The sequence below is a fragment of the Actinia tenebrosa genome, unplaced genomic scaffold (genome assembly GCF_029948245.1).
Source record: "Actinia tenebrosa isolate PJP-AT-01 unplaced genomic scaffold, QUT_ActTen_1.0 PGA_scaffold0__85_contigs__length_37466705, whole genome shotgun sequence".
NCBI classification, from domain to species: Eukaryota; Metazoa; Cnidaria; class Anthozoa; order Actiniaria; family Actiniidae; genus Actinia; species Actinia tenebrosa.
Window position 1 is genome coordinate 29,218,864 of NW_028292569.1, and position 18,845 is coordinate 29,237,708.

At 36.8% G+C, this 18,845-nt stretch overlaps 1 protein-coding gene across 4 annotated transcripts in view; it reads left to right on the forward strand.

Moving 5' to 3' along the window:
* LOC116294277 (protocadherin Fat 4) overlaps positions 1-18,845 on the forward strand; it is a 49,190-nt gene that overhangs the window by 22,861 nt on the left and 7,484 nt on the right. For 3 of the 4 annotated variants that reach the window (XM_089039352.1, XM_089039351.1, XM_089039354.1), the window contains 28 exons: positions 747-871; positions 1,161-1,472; positions 1,686-1,805; positions 2,110-2,176; positions 2,617-2,964; positions 3,378-4,312; positions 4,787-4,894; positions 5,189-5,366; positions 5,540-5,634; positions 6,100-6,240; positions 7,214-7,310; positions 8,391-8,839; positions 9,242-9,434; positions 10,102-10,313; positions 10,686-10,868; positions 11,078-11,185; positions 11,405-11,513; positions 11,617-11,684; positions 12,051-12,104; positions 12,458-12,536; positions 12,862-12,948; positions 13,462-13,508; positions 13,908-14,123; positions 15,113-15,201; positions 15,631-15,714; positions 16,113-16,181; positions 16,254-16,329; positions 16,456-16,580. In XM_089039352.1, coding sequence (XP_088895478.1) covers positions 747-871; positions 1,161-1,472; positions 1,686-1,805; positions 2,110-2,176; positions 2,617-2,964; positions 3,378-4,312; positions 4,787-4,894; positions 5,189-5,366; positions 5,540-5,634; positions 6,100-6,240; positions 7,214-7,310; positions 8,391-8,839; positions 9,242-9,434; positions 10,102-10,313; positions 10,686-10,868; positions 11,078-11,185; positions 11,405-11,513; positions 11,617-11,684; positions 12,051-12,104; positions 12,458-12,536; positions 12,862-12,948; positions 13,462-13,508; positions 13,908-14,123; positions 15,113-15,201; positions 15,631-15,714; positions 16,113-16,181; positions 16,254-16,329; positions 16,456-16,580 — 4,774 coding nt within the window. Of the gene's footprint in view, positions 1-746; positions 872-1,160; positions 1,473-1,685; positions 1,806-2,109; positions 2,177-2,616; positions 2,965-3,377; positions 4,313-4,786; positions 4,895-5,188; positions 5,367-5,539; positions 5,635-6,099; positions 6,241-7,213; positions 7,311-8,390; positions 8,840-9,241; positions 9,435-10,101; positions 10,314-10,685; positions 10,869-11,077; positions 11,186-11,404; positions 11,514-11,616; positions 11,685-12,050; positions 12,105-12,457; positions 12,537-12,861; positions 12,949-13,461; positions 13,509-13,907; positions 14,124-15,112; positions 15,202-15,630; positions 15,715-16,112; positions 16,182-16,253; positions 16,330-16,455; positions 16,581-18,845 lie in introns of those variants that run through there. The other variant, XM_089039358.1, reaches the window with a different exon arrangement.

The following is an 18,845-nucleotide window of genomic DNA, read 5'->3' on the forward strand; positions in this document are numbered from 1 at the left end:
TAGTAATAAGATAATAATGGCGAAAAACAATCCATCAAATGCATGTCGTTGGGTTTAGGGAAAGAAAAACAAAGTAGTTATGATTCAGTTCACAATTTCGAAAATATGAAGGCATTAAAAAAACGTCTCCTTCAACTCTTCCCTCTCGCCTACGAAGGTTCGTGCTGTAAACCAGGCATAACTAGTCAGATAAAATTATGGAGTCATCTCGGCTTCAATGATTACTAACCAGAGTTCCTTTCGGTCCAGTCGCGTAGACTTGAGTTGGTCGACGACAACATTTTTGGAATTGACTGTATATCAGTCTTTATCACCGTCGCATCACTTGCATTTTGAACCAACACTTAGACAACTGCAAGGTAGACCTGGCTAGGACTGTTTAGATCTGTAATGAACGCACTAAAATTACATAAAAATTGAAGTTAAAAAGAAAGAAATAGGAAAGACAGCTAAACATTAAATATTAGAAAACTCTTCTCCATAGTCACCTTTTCGAAGGAGAGTCTCACAGTCCTCTACAACTCGGTTTCTTAACTATTTTTCATACCTTAGAACTTGGAGCAGGTGAATTGCGAGCGCAATTGCAAAATGCTGAATGTGAGCCCAACATATATAGAACAAATGGGCTTCACTTTTTTGGATTGGTATGGCCAAAATTCCAAGGAACTCCCTGAAATATGAAGCATATATATAATAGTTTAAAAACGAAATATCTTATATTTACCAACTACTTTTTTTGTCGTCAGGTACGTTTGGCATTTCCGAAACTGGGTACATTTTCACCGAAAAGCCATTAGACGCAGAAGATGTTTTGCTGTACAATCTCACTGTGTTGGCCAAAGACGAAGGATCGCCTCCATTGAGTTCTACGGTAAATAGGAAACATTTATTCTAACTAAATGAAGAGTTCTTTGATGAAAAATGTGCCCCACAAATTGTCTTATGATATAACCATGTATTCCTTGGCTTTATGCTTTTCTACTGCTAACAAACTCATAAACACTTTCAGCAGTGCTCCTTTTTATAGCTTTCATAATACTGTGAAGTTGTTAAGCTTATCAGCTTTACCAGTATATCAGTTGTGTTAGAATGAGACCTTTGTATTTTGCAGCATTTCTATTTTTGTGGATAATTTTCCTAAACCATGTCATACTTCCCAGGCCTTTGTAGGTATTCACGTGGATGACGTCAATGACAACGATCCAAAATTCAACCAATCAACGTACACCGCATCAGTAATGGAAAATTGTGCAACAGGAACATCAGTACTCACTGTCTATGCCTCAGATAAAGATAAAGGATTGAATGGCAATGTCACATACAAGATCTCCAGTGGAAACCAGAAAAATGCATTCCAGATCGATGTTGTGACAGGAGTGATTAGTACTGCTGCATCCATTGACAGGGAAGTCATTCAACAGTACATTCTGACTGTGCAGGCTGAGGATCAAGGGCAACCATCAAGCAGGAAGGTAGAGTGTCTTCTCTTTCTATGTCCAATAGTCCGCCTGAGACAATCGTGATTGAAGGTGTATCTAAAGTGATTTGCAATTTTGTTGATGAATCTTTTGTTAAATTCAGCAACATGAAAGCTATGCAAGCCACCGATATATCATCTTCAGTGATGATAATTAGTAGCATCCACAAAACTAGCAATTGATAATTTTATGATATTTTTCCAACAGGATTTTGCAGAGGTTCGAATAACGGTAGACGATGAGAACGATAACAGCCCACAATTCACAGGAAGTCCATTCTCAGCAAATATCAAGGAAAACTCGCCTTCAGGAACAACTCTTGCACTGGTTGGTTCAATTATGATGTATTTTAGCATTATGTGAAAGAGGCAGTTCGATCTGTGTCCAAATCTGCGAATAAACATTTTAATTATAAAATATCATTTGACGGGAAATAAGAGGACATGCCTGGGATATAATGATATCAAATATAAAGGCAAAACTTCTTCAAGCACAGGCAGTTTAATATGCCGTTAGACGTTTCGCTGGTTAAGGCTTTCTCAATAATTTGGGAGTCATTTAACATAGTGCTACATATATAATCTCCATTTAGAGCCCAAATGATATCTTTTATAATACCGTTTGTTTGCAGAAAAAAGAAATCCATGCAGCAGATGCAGATATCGGCATATATGAGAAAATAACCTACAGTCTCGAAGGTTTGTGTTGGATTTTTCAGTTTTATACGAATACTTGTTCTTAGATCTTAGGTGATCACAAGTAAGGTCACTTACGTTTCATTTTGTGCCCACAACTAAAACCGTGAGAAAGGAGAAAATGCTCCGATGAGGAAACATACTATATGTATGTATTCGGATATTATAAACAAAAAGAGCTCATCTCAGACGTAAGACCATTTACGAGACCATAAAAAGCTAGAACCTAAGGCATCTCCAACTTCCCCTACCCATTGCTGACAATTGATCAACTTGTGAGGTATGCGGAAGTTTTCGCAGGGACAAAAATGTGAGAAATATTTCTTTCTTTATTATTTCTTATCCTCCGCTCATGATAAAAATGTTTCTCGTCATTACTATATTAGTTCGTTATAGTTGAGCAAGAAACTTTTTGTCCTGACTATATTCGTTTCATTATCTAGGTTTAGGCGCTGAGCATTTCAACATCAACGGCAGCACTGGTGTCATAGCAACAAGCAACAGCAGTTCACTGGATCGAGAAAAAAATGCTTCATATTCGCTTGATGTCATAGCAACAGACGGTGGAAACAAAAACGCATCTGCTAAACTAGTGATCTCCGTAACAGATGTTAACGACGAGCCTCCTAGATTTTCACAAGCAATATACTATGCCAATATATCAGAGGATGCCGGTCAAGGAAGCACAGTTACCAAGGTGACAGCTACTGATTTGGACACAGGAATAAATGGTCAGATAATTTATACCTCTAATGGGGCTGATGGAAAATTCTATGTTAGCAGATCTACAGGTAACTCAATAAATGTTTTAGTACTTGGTCGTATATTCATTATATTTAAAATGGTAATGTGTAAAGAGGTTGTATTCTAAATCATTCTACTGTCTCTCGCAGACATAGAGTTTAATTTGACTAGATGTAAAACATCTTGAAGAACCTTTTCAATTATATTTCAAGATTGACTCCTGGAAAACTTATCATGCCTGGACAAATAAGTACGCAGTAAACGGTACTGACGTATCTCACTTATATAAAGTTTACATAGATTAAGTCCGGAATAAAAGAAACTGTGCGGAAATTTTAAACACAAAGCAACAAAATATCCTGACTTCCTATAACACCTTGCAGATGTTACGGTATAAGTTACAGAACCAAAAACGTTACTGTTTGTTAAGTGTTTTGTTTTTCATTGTTCTTTTTTACAGGCAGCATCATTGTTGATTCTTCACTGGATCGAGAGTTCAAAAGTTCCTACATCTTAAACATTACGGCAGCCAATATTGTCGAACCTAATTTTGAGGGACACACCCAGATCCACATAACAGTTACTGATGTCATAGACGACAAACCCTATTTCAGTACACCAACTATGATGGTTTCGTTGCCTGAAAATGCGTCAGTTGGAACAAACGTCACAAGAGTAACAGCCTTAGACAAGGATGTTGGTGATAGCGTGAATTATGTCATTGTGGATGGAGACGTTTATGAGCAGTTTAAAATCGATAACATAACTGGAGATATATTTACAACAAAGTCGTTGGACAGGGAAAACACTACGAAGCATACATTATCGATACAGGCGAGGGATAGCAAAGGTTTAGAGTCTGAGAACAACGTTAAGGTGGAGATAGATGTCGATGACGTGAATGACAACTCCCCTGTCTTCAAACAAAGAGAGTACATCGTAGACTACAGAGAGCAGTCACCAAAAGACACGAGTATTCTAAAGATTACGGCAACTGATGCTGACTTAGGCGTTAATGCACAAATTCGTTACAGTATTGTGGGGAACGTGACGAGTAAGGTTTCAGTTAATCCAATAACAGGATTGATATCCCAGGGAGACGTTGAGCTCGACAGAGAAATGCAACCTTATTTCAACTTTACAGTCAAAGCAACTGATCAAGGAGTACCACCAAAGTCAACTCTTGCCCATGTGTCACTTGTTCTTGTGGACATCAATGATAATAGTCCCAAATTTGCAAATGAGACTTATTACGCAACAGTCAAGGAAAATGAACCAATAGGAACTCATGTATTCGTTGCCAGTGCAAAGGATAATGACACTGGTAGCAACGCGAGGCTGGAATATGGATTAGGTGGATCGTCAAGATTGATGTTTAAGATCGATTCTGACAGGGTAATTATGAAACTCACTATTCTACCCTACCATGTTCACTTATGCAAGATATGTTACTAAGCTTTACTGTGGTTTTCGATATTTTGCGCACTCAGATATTTCAACGGCTTGTTACTGCCGCCAGTCAAGAACATCGCAGGATATCGAAAGCAAGAGTAAAACAAGAGAAAAATAGCAGGAAATCCTTGCACTTAAAAACTATTGATTCATGCAGAAATAACTTCGATGGCTGTGGTTATTCTCAATTTTATGCATACTATCCTCCAGACCAATAGACCCTTACCAAAATTAATATTATCAAAATTATTTCAAATTTAATCAAGAAAAAGTGTGATTTTTTAATATGTTGATGTTAACCTCACATTCATTATGATTGAGAGGAATGTAATGAGCTATCAAAACAACTTTACTTACTATTTTCAGTTGACAATGCCATTGAATGCTTTGTCTTATCATGGCCTTTATATTTTACAGGGTAATATAAGTACAAACGAACTATTGGATCGTGAGGCAGTTGAATCATATACATTGACTTTGCGTGTAGTTGACGGGGCCATAAGACCAAGAGAAGGATCTGCCAATGTAAGAAACTATTTCGTCTATTGTCCTTCAATTGTATAGATAAAGTACGCTTTAAGGACGTTTAAAGGCATTGTTTGTGCGCGTATCTTTTGCGCATATAGCATGGCTGTATTACCTCTGTGTTTTTCAAGGTCAAATCAACACCGTAATTCCCATCTTTTATTTTATTAATTGATAAAGCTTGAGGAAAACAGACATGGGAAACGAATTTGCCCACGAACGTCCTTAACGGCATAATGTTTTTGTCAAAGTGTTGATGTTTGTACAGACAAATAATTTGTGCTTACCCTGCAGTTGATAGTAACAGTGCTTGACGTCAATGACCACTCACCTGTATTCAACCAAGAGAGATACTCATTTGCAGTCGTCGAGAGTGTACCCAGCGGGCACTTGATTGGAACTGTCTCTACCACAGATAAGGATATTGATGAAAATGCACGAGTCTCTTATTCTATCACAGCTGGAAATGAAAGTAAGATTCAAATTAATGTTCTTTTCAATTTCATTAAACAAAATGAATTAATGAATAAAAATCATGAGGTATCTTAAAATTCGAAGAGAAAAAACAGGTCCTGTGCCTGCAGCGGTAAGCAAGTATGCACTGGATTCTTCGTTTATCTTTCTATTTTTCTGAATATTTTCCAGTGAATCTCTTCGCAATAAACGAAACAACAGGAAAGATAACCACGGTATCATCACTTGACAGAGAAACCAATGACACTTTTACTTTAACCATAAAGGTAGGTAGATAGAGAATATTATCATACTGCTATTAAACACAGATCCCCCCCCCGGTCAAATTACTTGAGCAGCTGCAAATGTTACAATACATTTTAAGGCTGCCAAGTAAGATTATTGAATGCAGTGGCTCGGATAACCTCGTAAAATGGTAACTCCGTCTCATTCAGAGTCGTTGATGATAGTGACACAATTTATCAGAAGCGACTGTCACGTGTCACGCTCTCTTAATAAAGTTTATTTATTTATTTTATTTATCTAAAATGCCAGTGAAACATTTTGCTGTAGCCTGCATTTTGATAATGCAACACAAATAAATATCATCCTTGCCGTAGAAATAAATGGAAGAATGGAGATCTAGTTGATGTTTGTTCCGAAACCAATCATTAATACATTAATAAGTTAGTATAACGTTGTAACCGTAACTTCCGTTCTTCATTGATGAATTATAAATGTTCTCACACCAGGCCCAGGATCACGGATCACCCCAAATGGAAAGTAATACAACAGTTACCGTCACCATTAACGATGTGAACGACAACAAGCCAGTCTTCAATCAGCAAGTGTATAATATATCACTAAAGGAAAGTGCGCAACCCGGAACAGTGGTAAGTTAATGTGTAATCCATTTGAGGGGGGATTGATAGGAAGATTATCTGTGTGGTCAAAATCCTTGACTTCAAAAAATTAGAAGTCAGTCATATAATTACAGTCAAACAAGCTCAAGCGTTGACCCCTAGATTCGATTAATGAAATCAATAGTCAATTATTCCTTTTATATGTACGAATCGGAATAATGCAATATTGCAATCTTCAAATGAAAATTCAGTTCATTATTCGACTCGTGATGAAGAAGGTAAATCATCTAAATTACGGATACCTTCGAGCAGAAGTCGCTCTCTTATTTCATAAGCATACACACAAGGTTTTGTAATTTCCATGCCTCATTTACTTGAAGGATATCATCAGTAATTTTGTAAGGGAACGCTCCCGCCTTGAGCGAAATGGAGACACAGTTCCATGTCGTCGATAATGTTGAAGTATTTTATGGACTCCCCAACGAGAAATTTTCAGTTGTCGCGAAATTGCTTTATTGGACAATCCGCTATTGCTGAGATGAACAATTTCCTGTCGAATAATATCAGGTAAAGGCTTTCCCGACACATAAACACGGCAAAGACTATTTCTGGCCGCCATGTTTTCTTGGTCTTCCGGCTGTGTTAGCACTGATTAACCAATCAAAATGTCGTATATTGAATTTAAAGTTGATTGGAATTTTCATATCTTCGTTTTCGACGTTGTAATTTTCAACTGAATAATGAAATCAAATTCGAAAATTCAAATCATTAATCGACTCTAGGGGTCAACGCGTGAGCTTGTTTGACTGTAATCGCCTAAGATTCAAACGGAAAATAGCAGATCGTGATAATCGCCGAAGTTTCAAATATACTTTACAATAGCTTTTCTGGGTGTTCCCCAACATTTTGAAATCTATTGTATAACAGATCAGCTTGAATTTCAAAAATTAGCATTCGATCATTTGAAGGTTATTTTGTAAAGGTTTGTTGTGTTTTGTTGCAGGTAACCGTATCGGCAAGTGATGCTGATATCGATGCTAATGGTCAGTTTACATTCAAGATAACGGCAGGAGATGACGACAGACTGTTCAGTATCGATGGTAGGTACAACCACCCGGTTTTCTTTGCAACATAGATTAAACGCAATAGACAGATTGAGTATAGTTCTAGGGAAAGGGAAGATGCTGTAAAGTAAGTCTGCTGCATTTTCAATGCGTTGTTCTGATAGCATTCCGTTGTTCTGATAGCATTCATGAACCAATCTAAAGGACAATGAGTACTTTATTACTGACAAGAAAGGTTGATAAACGGGAATAACTGGCACACTCTTGATGCGGATGCACAATTAAGGAGAATTAGAAGGTCGACTGAACTTAGAAGGTTAGAAGGTTGCCGGCTTCCTCACGACCCGGAAGTATAAGTCGGACTGATTTTAGTTATTAAACAAAGAAGATATGAATATATTTAGGCAATGCCTAAAAGCGGAGCCTCCAATACGCAAGTCACAGGGAGCCTAATTCACAAAAAAATTGATAGTTTTAAAAAGCTCGTTAAAAAAAGTCGCCATTTTCCAAGTGACGTGTGATTTGAAAGCTCGACCAATCAGAAACGCGATGTACACCTGGCTGGCGACACTTTTAGCGTTACGCAGAGGATTCCCATGCGATGACCACGAAAACTGAGTTGCATAGTTTACCATATTCTATACCTATGATGCTCCGCTCGCGCGGGGCTTCGGCCCGCGTGGGAGCTCCGCTATTAATAGATAATCCTGCAATAATCTACTTTCTATTTTCTTATATTTAGACTCATACTTCTTTAGTTTGCCCTAAGAGCAGAAGCTCATCGAGGGGGCTCACTAAGATTTAACCAATTTCCTCCAGTTTTCTGTGGTATATCCTCTTGTTTACCACGATTTTCGTCATCTAGCCATGAAAAGTTTGTAGACCAACGAGGCGTAGCCGGGGGATAAAAACGGTTTCAAGCGCGCGCGTGATTTGCGCATGCAATTTATTGGTATTTCCTCCTAACTCCCACGGCTCTAGACCAATACGAAAGCAAGAAAATTCACAAATGTGGTAAAAAACCACTATCTATATCTCCCTTCCCAACCCGGAAGCCCATAACGCATAATGAACCAAACTAATGTTTTAATCATGATTCTCGTTTTTTACCTCCAGAGCAAACAGGCGTAGTAACTCTAAAAGGAAAGCTTGACCATGAAACTAAACCATTAATAAACCTGACTGTTATGGCGAGGGATCGTGGGACTCCTAAACTAGAGGGTTCTGCTTTTGTTATTATAAAAGTAACTGACGTGGATGACAATGCGCCACAGTTCACGAAGGACGAATACACTGCTCAAGTTTATGAAAATATCACCAAAGGTTCATTCGTGGCTCAAGTAAATGCGACAGATATTGACGCCGATGAAGCCCACAAAACTATTTATTACAGAATAGAGGATGGCAACACAGGAGACGTGTTTACAATTGGGGAATTGAATGGCTCTGTTTATCTCAAATGTGGTTCGTCTGGTTGCCTTGATCGAGAGACTACGAATGGATACGTGCTGACTCTTGCTGCTATTAGTATTGTGAACGGCTCTGAACAAAAATCAACAGTCAAGGTAAGGAAAATTAAACATTCCATGGTTTTCAACAATTAGGGCTTTATAGCGCATGCTCTCTCTAAATCCATGCCTAGATCTAGTGTCTTTTAGGCCTTTTTCCCTCGGTTCATTCTCCCTGTAAACCAAACTCCCCTGGTTTTTCACTAAGTTAAGTTCTATCTTCTATGCGTGTTTAATGTTCCCCTTATAGATATTGCATCGTCTCCTTTTTGTCACGTACGCACAGGCTTTTATTATTCTAATTAGAAAGCGAATTATTTAATAGCCGTATTTAACTAAACGAATACTGCATGTATTCAAATCATCATGGCACTTCATTTTTTAAGGTCCAGAAGTAGAAATATCTCGTAGATTATGTTTAAAAAAACTTTGCGATTTGAACGTACATTTTCTTTGTAGCTTAAAATCACTGTGCTTGATGTCAATGACGTAACGCCAACCTTCGTGTCTCCATCCTACACGAAGAAAGTGCAAGAAGATACTGGTGACATCACTGGGAAAGACAACACTATACTAACCATAAGTGCTAGAGATACGGACCTTGGAGTGAACTCTGAGATTGTTTATTCCATGATAAAAGGAAACGAACAAGGTAACTATGCAAATACATTCACAAAAATAAGGGCACAGGCAAAACACAGCACGCAGCACGCAGCACGCAGCACGCAGCAGTTGATCTTAGTTTACACGGCTTATTATTGTAACTTTAAGTAAAAATAATATAATCGGTTCGTATAATCCTCGTAGCGGTTAAACAGAATGCAATGTTTGTCCGAATCTTTAAGCTATTTTTAGAATCAGTGTGCTGCGCTATTGGCCACTTTAAAAACGAGTTGAGGACTGGGACCGAGTTTTTAGAATTAACCTGGTTAAAACATAGACACCATAGTAAGAAAGAGTACATACTGGGGACGCTTGTCCCTAGTAATCATATATTTCTTTGTAATGTTTAATGTTTTTGATTGCTTATAATTTAGCTGTTACCTGGCCAATCAAAGCCATAATGCAGAAACCTGCTAATTTTGATGTCCTCGTTCTCGTCATGGATATATATTTTTCAATAAGATTAATTATCAACACCTTCTATATGCTCGTTCCCAGTCCTTCACTCGTTTCTAAAGTAGCCGATTGCACCAGGTAACAGCAGCATAACAACTACAGGCATATCATCATATTATATCTGTATATAATCTTACTCATTTTATTAATCATTACTTCTAGATTCTTTAATAAAATAATGTTCGACTTTGTTGTATCAGGTCACTTTTATCTGAACAACAAGACAGGCGTCTTGACCAAGCTCAAACCCCTTGATCGAGAGAATACATCCCTTTTCCAGTTGGTAGTCGTGGCAACTGACCAAGGCATACCTCCGCTGTCCAGCAATACCAACGTTACGATAATTGTGGAAGATGTCAATGACAATCAACCTTCCTTCGAGTCGACGCCAGATAATTTCCGTGTTAAGGAGGTATGGAAAAATCGATACATATCCTTATAATCATCTTCAGTGAGAAATATGACCACATACAACGACTTACTCATTATATGCATTTTGCCATCTGATATTTGAAAAAATGAGAAGACAAGCAAATTCCCGCGCCCCATCATATGCTATTTTTAGAGTCACTGATGCTATTTTTAGAATTATTGATTTCATTGTTTGTTTTTCCCCAAATAATCAAACAGCGGATATACACGTGCTAAAAACAAACGATGGCAACTGATTCTAAAAATAGCATCGAACGGTACCCATGATGGTAACAAGCATGAATACCTGAGATTCCTTCTCTTGATTTATTTCCTCTTGCGCTAACATGTTTCATGGTTCAATGTGCTACAGAATATCACAGCTGGCACATTCATTACTATTGTAAACGCTAAAGACAAGGACGAAGGAAGCAACGCGTACATTGAGTACTTCATCATTAGTGGTAACGAAGAGGGCGAATTTGCACTGAATAAAACGAGTGGCGAGTTGAAAACAGCGAAAGAACTTGACCATGAAACTACTGCTTCATATAAGGTATGTTTTTCTTTCGTTTCTCATTTTTCTTCTATGCCGATATTGATCTAGCCCTCCCTTGCTCCTCTCCCCCCTCCCCACCCTCCCCCCCCCCCCCCCCCCCCCCCACCCCCAACCATCCATCTAATCATTGCCTCTCCTATCGTTTTCTCAAGTTGTTAGCTCGGTAAAGTGCCTCGTTATTAATGCTGATATTTATTTCTTGACAGCTCGTAATACAAGCAAAGAATGTGAAGAGTAACTTAAAGTTAACCAAGGAAAAAGATATCACCGTGTTAGTGACAGACCTTAATGACAACCAGCCGCTATTCTCAAAGGTAAATCTATTTATGATCAAGATAGCCTGTATTGCTCAGCGGTCTGTGCTGTTGGCCTACCATTGCCCTCGGCTCTCTTCTTCTCGACACATCGCAGAGCAACACAGGCTTAAAACAAGTTATAAATGACCTCTGTAATAAAGAAGATAAATAAACCTAAAAAATATTGATAAAATAGTTCGTTTATATATATATATATTTTTTAATCACAATTTCTAGCCTAGTGCCACTTTATCTGTGGGTGAGAATCTTCCCGTTGGTACCAGTGTCGGTAAAATTGAGGCCGGTGACTCAGATAAATCTGACCGTGTTTACTACTATATTATTGGTAAGTGTCTTGTAGATCAATTACTAAAATGTCTGAAAGAAAGTCAAGCAAAAGCAATCACCGGAATCTGTTTACTGATGTTGAACTATTCACATCTGAACAGGGAGTAGCGGTAGGGATGTCTTTGATGTTAACGAAACAAATGGAATCGTAACAACTAAGAAAACCATAGTAAGTGATAATACGTAAAATGTTTCATAGAATTAAATAACTTGCAGATTCAAAGAACCGCAGCATATCGCCGGTTTCTGTAAAATCAAGCGACTATATATTATATTCCTTATATTCTTACTGTGAAATAACACGATGGGAACTTTAGAGCACGAGAGAGAAGCACGCTTACGCGGAGGAACGCTTAGGATCACAATAAAGCAGCCGTTTTATATTGCTTTTAATAATCTTAAATGTTTGAACGATTTTGCGCGAACGTGAAGCTGCCCTCTAATATAAATATGGTAGAAGGCCAATCAACTCTTTCCTAAAGCACTGAAATAAAACAAAACAACTAGACAGTGATACCTGTTTTATTTATTACAGGATCGCGAGGAGACACCATTCTTCAGCATGCTCGTTAAGGCATCAAACTACAAGGTTGGTATGACAAAAATAGTACTTAATGAAAAAAATTGAGCTTAATCTATGAGACTCAACTAGCGTCCGCGTCAAACCTGTACAAAATACAAAACCCACATTCAAGCAAATCATCAGAATCCGCGTACTATGTAACTGTAGAAGCCAGGAGCATGCCCTAGAAAAAATTCATATTGGTACGAATCGTTTCACAATTGAACGTTAATCCTCTTTTACCTGCATTCTAAGCTGATGATATATCACTATGTAAGAGTTAAATAACTTGAATGGTAGCAATAAACAAGAGTAGTACGGAAACTCCGATTATTTTTGAATTTTTTTGAGTTTTTTGTTTATCATGTTTTTTTTTTTAGCTTGATTCCTCATCTTTACTGAGTGCAAGGAAGAGAAGAAGCGTCAGTGAAACAAACGCAACTTATTCTCCCTTACCAAGTATGTCATCATCAAATAAATACGTATTCATAACATTGTACAAAAATATATGAGAATGACTTAATAATATAAATGACTTAACATCAACGATAGATATATTAGAAGCAGCCTTTTCGTGTTAGTCATCCCACATTGCGGCTGTGACATGGTGAAGATTTTTTTCCAATATCCTCACAGACACTACTCCTTAAACAGAGATTATGCTGAGGACAGAAAAAGACCTTTGCAAGCAGGATACGCAGACAATAGTGTAAAACTTTCTTACTTTCACTCACCTTTTTTTGAAAAAAAAAGCTTGGTTCTCACTTTCTCTTGTATCTTTCAGATGATCCAACAATCCAGCGCGTTGTGGTGGAAATTGCTGATGAAAACGATAACGGGCCAATATTCACCAAAAAGGTTTACTCAGGAGGTAAAACAAACAAGCTTTTACTAACACATTTATAAAGTAACATGCATTGATTTGAATGATGAGCACGCTTTAGTTAGTGTTCCATGGCATTAGCAGCATACTCGCAGTTGTAGAAATGCATCGGCATTATGGGGCAACAAGTTGACATTTTATGCATCAACAAACAAAGAAATTTGTAAATTATCACGATCGACGATCCAAGGTTTCCTATCATTTTTTTACTATCAGGAAGCGAAAAAGACGTCGTAGATAAGTATTGAAGCGTCACCTAAAACAGCCCCATGATGGAACGCGTGCTGCAACTCCTGAAACATCACCAAACCTCCTAATCATCACGCAAAAAATTCTCTATTTCTCACGAAGACTTTTCCCGGAATTTGCGTATATCGTTGATGCTCACGCTAATTCATAACAAGTATAAACTTATACTCAAAGAACATCCAATACCCTACTCTACAACTGCAACTCTCCACTTACATGCCGATTTTTGATAACCTTTCTTTTTAATCATAGGAATTCCTGAAGACATTCCTCACGGAGACAACATCATTCGTGTAATTGTAAGTTTGCTCAAAACAATTCTGGTAGAATACCTCACTATCACTGTCATAAGTTAACAATAAATCCTTCTAAATTGCAAAAATCCCCTTTTCTTTTTCTACTGGATACTTCTCCAATAAGGCATCAACGGTGGTTTAATCATGTACGTTTTGCATTAAGTTGTAACTGAATAAATCTGGCATTGAATAATTTCAATGAGATGTCCTTTCGCAACTTTTAATGTATTGGAAGGATAGGATAAAAAGCAGATCTAGAAGTCCTGAAATAAAAACTGTCAAGCCAAGAACAGAAATGAATAAATGGATTTTTTTTTACTTGATAACTGAAGTTGCAAAAAGTCCAACCATACGATACCAAATATTTTTCCTGACACTTGAGTATGTTTCTTATTGCTGAAGGCTAACGATGCAGATGTTGGCAACGGTGGTCGCATTAGCTATGACTTCTCGACAACAACTGAAGACTCAAAGAAGTTCACCATCGATAATGAGACTGGATGGATTAAGGCTGCAGATTCGTTTGCTGGTCAACGCGGCAAAGAATACGTACTTAACGTTACATCTAAGGATAACTTGGGGATAGATCCATATCGTTACGACACCGCTACTGTTAAGGTGAAGTATTTAGCCTTTAGAATGAATTTGAGAAACAAACAAAATGCATGCGCACTTTTTTTGATTATGACCTGCGTTAAGCAACGCTGAGTCAAGCATTGCGTGAAAACCCTTAGGATTTCTGAATATGAGACGATCAAGTATTAAGAGGAAATGTTTTTCAACAATGAGCAATAATGGCAAAAAACGCCAAAAACTAGACTTTTTTATGAGTTTTGATCCCAATTTTCGTTTTGGGTTAACACTCAAAACCTTTTTTAAACAGAAACTGAAGTACTATGATGAAATGTCTGTTTCAAGCGGTATTTTCAATTGTACAAAGACGTTTTGTTGCATATGTGTTAGAATGTTGCTTTTTCAGGCTTTTTTATATAAAATATATGATAGATGTGTTGATCATCACAGTGAATGAGCGATCTAAGCGAACGCTGTAAAGAAAGACCTGAAAAAATTATTTCAGGCTTCAACGGGAATCGAAACCATGACCTCCTGGGAAATAAGCAAATGAAAAGTTTTTGCTTTGGGTTACACACTTTGATTCCATTTTCATCGGTGATCTCCAATTCCAAACAAGTTAAACTTTCTGAATAACAAGATGTTAGCCTTGTACAACAGCCTTTCTTCAAGGAAATAGTTTTTGGCGCTTACTGCTTGAATTCTACGAAAAGAATTCTCTCTTAAGACCATTTGCTAAGAGTCTAATAGTTTCAGTCTTTTGAAGACTATGCAAGAAAGAATATCAAGAGGTTCAGTGTGTGAATATACTAGATAACTAGGATAATGTCAGAATAAGATTAAGATGTTGATCTGATATAGCTGTGAAGATCTTCATGATGATCATTGTAGTGGTGGTCTTGGCGGCGATGATGTCGATGATCAGATGAACATTGTCATGATCATGATGATGATGACAATGATGACAATCATCACGATAATGAGGAGAAAGACGATGATGAGACTAACGCCATTCCTTGCTCTTCCTTCAATAGATCTACGTACTCGTCGACTATGAACGCGCTGTTCTCATTTCTGGTAGAAGTCCTGATGATGTCAGAAACAATAAAGATGAATTTATAAGGTAAAGGGAAAGATCAGTATCGATAAAAGACACATGGATTATTAGTAAAATATATTTTGTTTTTAATTCTTGGATTAACTTGGGGGAAATTTTTGAAGAGGTAGCGTAGGAAAATCTCGAATTAATAAAATACTGAAGGGAGAGAGGGGTTTGCGACTGCGGCAACAGAGGAACAGGGAGCCGCCACATCGTGTCTCGTATGATGAAGTTCAACATATCAAACTCAAACTCAATAGGTTTAACGTCGGTTAGTTTCATGAAATAAAGAAAGTTTATTCTCAAACACTCGCTCATCCAAATACAAAAAAATAAGAAAAATTAAAACCTAACGACAGAACAGATTTTTTACATTTTTAATTCGTCTTGGAAAGCATTAATTTCTAGTTCAGCTGAGAGTAAGAGCACTGAAATGTACTTGATGTTTTTAAGGGTGCTTCAAAACATTACTGGATTAATCATCAACATTGATGATATTAACTTCTATAAAGAAGATGGAAAATACGACTACAGCAGGTTAGTGTATTCTTATACATTTATAGTGTTATCATATAATAATCATATACCCATCCACTGTTATCTTGGTAAGACAACGACCTTTTACCATACCAGAAAACAGTGGATGCCATCCATAACAGTGGATGCCATTCCTACCCATCCACTGTTATCTTGGTAAGGCAACGACCTTTTACCATACCAGATAACAGTGCATGCCATCCATAACAGTGGATGCCATTCCTACCCAGCCACGTTATCTTGGTAAGGTAAAGACCTTTCCATACCAGAAAACAGCGGATGCCATCCATAACAGTTGATGCCATTCTTACCCATCCACTGTTTATCTTGGTAAGACAACGACCTTTTACCATACCAGATAACAGTTGATGTCATCCGTATGTATTTTCAATCTGTAGGACTGCTGTATATTTCCATGCAGTGGACCCAAATACTAAGAAGATTGTCGACAGGGATGAAGTTATAAGGTAATTCATAGTTGCTTTGCAAATCTTTCTATTCGTGGCTGCCATTTCGTGGATTTTTTTAATTACTAACAGGAGAATAGATGAGAACTATCAGAAGCTGTCAAGTAATAAGGCATTTTTCAATGAATGGAAAATCAAAGAGATAAAGGTTTGTTTTTTTCTACTTCTTACGTTTACGCCTTACATAATTCTTGTTGTATTTTCAACTTTATTTTTATAAAACAGCTCATATATCATTTTATCTTCATTTCTGATTCCATTCCTTTTTCTTTAGCCTTACGTACCCGAAACAAAAGGAACATCATTCCCCGTACAATTGGCAGTTGCCATTGGTCTAGCACTCCTATTGTTAATCATCATCATTATCTTTATTTGTATCGTTTGCCTTCTACGTAAAAGGTAAGGAGCAACTACTCACGATTGCAAAATAATTGTGTTTCATTTTTTTTTTTTACCTTTACTTGGCTCTTTGCGTTCTTATCAAATTCATTTCTATATCTAACTAAAGAAAGTTGGTTTTATCTGATAGCCCTACAATGACTTCAGAACTTAGGGAATGTTTTGCGATTTCGTTGCTCTGCCTGTTTACTGAATTACTTCAATTGAGTGTGCGTTGTCGGCGCACTTCCCTTCATTGAAACCATTTCTTTTATCCTTACGTGCATCGTACGTAGATCTGATTGCAATGTCACCACATACCTGCATATATATCAATTAGGTATGAAATAGAGAGAGACGAAATGCGGGCAGCGTACTCGTTAAGTCACAGGGGAGCATACCGTTCACAAAACGAGGCAAGGACTAACAATGGCTACATACACGATGATAACATCAGAAAGAAACATTTCAATGCTGATTTTGAAAACGGTACTTGGAAGGAAAATCGACGAAAATCGTCGATGGATTTTATTGTCGTTGACCAAACAAGGCTATAGACTGCAGTTTAATATTCATCATTACATACACTTATTTCAATAAAGTTAGTCACCTGAAAAGCTACAAAGCTGAGACCAACAAGGATCATAGGTAGTTACATTTTACATGTTTCAACCGCTTTGATAACTGTTGATGGATTTTAGATATTTTACCAGTTACAGTCTCACCTCTTCTGAGCATCCTCAAGCTGCAAATTGTATCAAAAGCTTTACTTGTTTGATATTAAAAGCTTCCCATGATCCTCAGTGATCTCAGCTTTCTAGGTTTTTTGGTGACTAACTTTATTGAAACAAGTGTATAACATTCTTCAAATGGAAATAACTGGTAAAACCGGAAAGGCTTCTGTAACGAGTTATTTTAAATCTTAACTAAAGTAGAACAATTTAAGCACTTCAAGCGTATTTATAATCGTAGAATGATCTTGCTTCATGTAAAAATCTAAACAAAAATTATTACTAATTACTTAATGAAAAAATGAATATTCTTGTAGAGATGTATGTCATTATCATGAAGTCTAACATTTTTAAACCTATCTATCGAAGTCTAAATATCTAAAGTACTTTCCACCCATTTTGATATCAAGAGTATTGGCTACAGAGTAACATAGTTCCACGCATTTTCTTCAAACGGATAAAACAAAGATACACTATATTCGTAAAAATGCACTTGACAAATAAAATGCTAACGTCATACTTAAATAAAACGTGATTTCTAAACAAGTTAAAAGACAAATAATAAAAGCTTTAGTAAATATATATATTAAAATGATTCAAATACTCCAGTTTCGAGTCCAGTCTGTTGCTCAGACTTAGCTTCGATTTTGTGCGGAATATTCATGTGTTCCAGCGAAGATCCGTAGAATTTCGAAGTGCTTGTATTGTTGAAGTTGTGCATTCTTTACTTTACCGTTGGTATTTGTGAATATTTAGACACAAATACGAGGCTGTCCCTGAGTACATGAGTCTGTAATCAAGGAAGATAGCGGTAATTTGGAACTCGATAATGAGTCTATTCACGCATCTCTCTTCATTCTTTGCTTACTTTTTGTATTTATTTTATTTTTTCTTGTAAATGCTTTTTATCTTGATGTTTAAGTTGATGTTTTTATTTTGTTTCGGATTTTTTTCTTTTACTTTCCATCTTTCTTTTTTCCCTTTTATTTGTTGCTTTTATTTTCTTCTTAACAATTTTATTTTTGTTTTTTTTTTCCTTTTCTTAAATTGTATTTTTTCTTTTGAATGTCAATTATGAATTGCTTTTAGTAATTTATATTTTTGGAAGGTGCATCAAAGGTGTGTTATTCTTAGGCCTGTTTAATCTAAAATTCACAGCTGCACCCAACAAATTGCAGTCGATCAATTCAATTGAATTGAATCCCGTTTGTTTCTGGAACATCTAGGAATTCAATGTCCTATCTTAAAAGAAATTGTAAAAAAATAAATTCCTCTCTAGCTTCGTTTAGGTTTTTGTTTTCGTTCCACACACACAAAAAAAATAAATGAAATAAAATGAAATAAAGTGCCCAGTTTGAAACTTATATGCACTTAATTCTAACAAACCTAATCAACACTGACAAATCACTTACATCTAAAGGCACCAATAAAAGATTGTCGGACTTGAATGAATAAATTATTAATTAGTAGCCCTTAGGTGAATACATTATTAACCCGAACTTCATTTTTAGAACTTTATGAACTCCCCTTCATTCCTGATTCGTGAATGGCGCAT